Source organism: Harmonia axyridis, chromosome X, assembly GCF_914767665.1.
Source record: "Harmonia axyridis chromosome X, icHarAxyr1.1, whole genome shotgun sequence".
NCBI lineage: Eukaryota > Metazoa > Arthropoda > Insecta > Coleoptera > Coccinellidae > Harmonia > Harmonia axyridis.
Genome location: NC_059508.1, coordinates 28,264,148 through 28,267,581, shown reverse-complemented (window position 1 = coordinate 28,267,581; position 3,434 = coordinate 28,264,148). Strand labels below are relative to the sequence as shown.

At 34.6% G+C, this 3,434-nt stretch overlaps 1 protein-coding gene across 1 annotated transcript; it reads left to right on the top strand.

The window, feature by feature from the left end:
* Positions 1-858: 858 nt before the first annotated feature.
* Positions 859-1,746, top strand: LOC123686662 (uncharacterized protein K02A2.6-like). Its single transcript, XM_045626875.1, has one exon. It carries the CDS (start codon positions 859-861, stop codon positions 1,744-1,746), a length of 888 nt encoding a protein of 295 aa, XP_045482831.1.
* Positions 1,747-3,434: the final 1,688 nt, after the last annotated feature.

Sequence of the window (3,434 nt, the reverse complement as noted above, 5' to 3'; positions counted from 1 at the left end):
AAGGCCAATATTTAAATAACTTGAAATGTGCAAGCTGAACACTGTGTCTCAAGGGGCGAGAGCAACGACGAACTATACTAAACTGTACTTGACTTGTACTTACTAGGCTGTGTGTTGAATATTTCTCAACTGACTTGAACTCGAATTAATTGAAGTGGCGGTTCGATTTCTTACCCCACCTCGACCTTTTCGTCGAACCATCGAAAAGGGTTAAGAACATAGAAGTGCTACAGATAAAACGGACATAGTTAAAATATCATTATAGCCAGCCGTCATTATAAGGACGACTGCGCACAGCGCACTCATAAAGTGCGCGGAATTATCTATAACCAACTTCAGGGGTGAATCTTTGGACAATGGCGGCGCTGAGTTCTACGAACCTTGATCAAAACTTAACATTAAGGAAAGACCGAATACTGACTAAGGTTTATCTGTATGTCCGTAATGGGTGGCCTAATGGTGTTGAGGAAGAGTTGAAGGCTTATAAGGTACCGGAAAATGAAATAAACATTGAAAATGACATACTTATGTGGGGATATAGGGCAATTATTCCTAAAACATTGCGTGCAAGATTGTTGGAGGAACTACATGGGGCACATAATGGTATTGTGAAAATGAAAAGCTGGGCAAGACAATATCGATGGTGGCCTAAACTCGATGACGAAATGGAGATGTATGCAAAGAGTTGTGAATCATGTTTACAATTTTCTAGTTCTCCAAATAAAGCTAGGCTCAGCAAATTACCGAAAACCTCAAAAGTTTTTGAGAGAATTCATTTGGATTTTTTTGGGGCCTCTTAAAGGCCATACTTATCTAATTATAACAGACGCTTTTTCCAAGTGGGTTGAAGTTTTCAAAATGGATAAAAGTGATACGAGAAACACGCTTAACAAATTAAGAGAATGTATAGCACGATTTGGTCTACCTGATTTAATATTTTCAGACAATGGTACACAATTTACGTCTGAAGAGTTTACGGAATTTTGTAAGAAAAATGGCATTCGATTTCAGACATCTCCACCAGGACATCCGGAATCAAATGGAGCCGCTGAAAATTCGGTGAAAACTTTTAAGAGATCTTTATCGAAATTGTTATCGGATAGTAGAAACAAAGGTTGTTGTATGGATACATTAGTAGAAAAATTGTTATTTTCATACAGAAATACTCCACATTCGGTAACTGGAGTACCACCTTCACAGATGATGTTTAATCGACACATTAAAACTAGGCTCGATTTCCTCACCAGAAATGATGTCGAAGATGAAATGTCTAAACAAATAAAATTCTTTAGGGGTAATAGAGAGATAGAGTTCAAAATTGGTGATGTTGTATTTGTTCAGGATTTTAGAAATAAGAAAATAGGCTGGACTAAAGCTATTATTATGGAAAGATTAGGAAATAGAGTATATGTATGCGTACCAAACGATGACTCTAGGTTAAGCTGGAAAAGACATGTAGATCAGATCATAAGTACAAGTATAATGATAGAAAGTGAGGATGTACAGTCAAGATATAACGAAAATGTAATCGATAATACCAACGACTGTATATCTGCACCAAACATTGTTTTTCCCAAAGATTCAGACTTGGATAAAGAACATTGTAACATTAATAAAAAAAATATTATGTTAGAGAGTACAAAGGTCTCTGAAGACTATGTTCGCGACGAAGAAAAAAATGTTCCAATTGAACGTGTCTTAAGACCGAGAGAAAAAATAAAAAAACCAGATAGGTTGAACCTTTAATCTAAGGGAAAAGATATTTTAATGTTTTGATTTAATTCTATGTTCTATGTAAGATGATATTCTATGTGGATATAACCTAGCATTCCAGAGAATGTTTTTTTTGAGTTATGATACTTATAACAACAGTTGTAAGATTTAAGAATATATTTGAAAATCCAGACAATCTTATTTTATTTCGTATCTTGGAAGATACATTACACTCATGGATCATTTAAACTGTGGTGTCTAAACTGGTGAAGAAAACAGAAAAAACTGGTTGATAAATTCAAATAGTGTAGCTTAGTGAATGGAAGAGCCATATCATAATAAGACAGAAATAAAATTCAAAGAATCCATTTAGTATATCGTCGGCCTAAAGTGTTAACCTGCTAAGTCCACTTTTGGGTAAATTGCGTTTTTGTGTTCTAGAAATTGTTCTCAATGTTCTCCACATGTGGGTTAAGCCGCTAAGAAACCTAATGTGATAAAATTCGATAAAATCTTTGATGTGAAAACCTTCTAAGTCCATTCGATCCATTTCGCGTCATAAACACAGCCAAGTCCGCGTCAATGAATGCATTCTTGTAGTGACAAGCTCGAAGCGGTTATAAATGGTGATTTCTTGCCGAATATTTCAGTTTTTTGAAGTGTTTAGGTGATTCAATAAAAGTGAGTAACCTTTTCATTGAAATATAATATAAAATATGAAATTTATTTATGTTTCATTGTACATGGAAGAAATGAATTTCACATTGTATTCTGTGCTGTTCAACTTGTACTTAGCAGTTTTTATCTCGAACAAGACGCACAATTTAGCAGCTTCTCATTCGTGAAATAATTTTCATAAGAAATATTTTCATTAGTTTATATCTCTTGTACATATCTAATTGTTAGTGCAATTAGCACCACAATCACAAACTTAATCTTTTTTTTTGATGTGATGCAGAATAAACGATTATTGAAATGCAGTTTCGTGTAGCATTCTGTGAGGCCTCCTTGAAATTTTCATTCGTATGCCCGTTTTGTTCGTACATATTTCAATTATCGGATGTTTTTTAATAAGTATTTGGAGATTGATGTATTCTGCAGAATCATATGTGGAGCTTTCACTATACAAAAAAATTACACATACGTATTTTGGATTACAGATGTCGCGTGCTAAGAAAATGGTCGAAATGGCAATTCCGGGGATGCACTTCCGAGAAAGCGGACAGGAAAATAATTCGTTTCAAGAGCTAAAAGGAAATGAAGATTACACAATAATTCTGACGGACACCGAACCAAATCAAACAACTGATAATTTTCAAATTTTACAAAACATTGAAATGAATATCGTCGATCATCAACATGATATCAATGAGGATTTAGACTTTGAATTAGATGATTTAATTACTTTCGATGCCAGAGTGGACAAAATTGTTTCTTCAGAAGAAGAGACTTTTCAGAGAAAATCAGAAGATATTGATGTAAACTTCCATGATATAGATATGCAGCAGGGTACTGATAATCCGCTTGGAGAAGAGCACTTACAGATAATTCCTTCAGAAAATGAACTCCCAATTACTGATGATGAAAATAATAACAAACTGGTTCCCTATTCGGAAAGTGATTCGGGTAGTGATTCATCTTGTACCATGTATCCACAAAAGAGCGGAAAACGTAAAAAACGCTTCCAAGTCGTAGAATCTACTTGGTTCGCCCAAAAAAAT

What these genes read in the sequence shown, in the direction of transcription:
- LOC123686662 (XM_045626875.1), top strand. Translation starts at nt 859, where the DNA reads ATGGATAAAAGTGATACGAGAAACACGCTTAACAAATTAAGAGAATGT.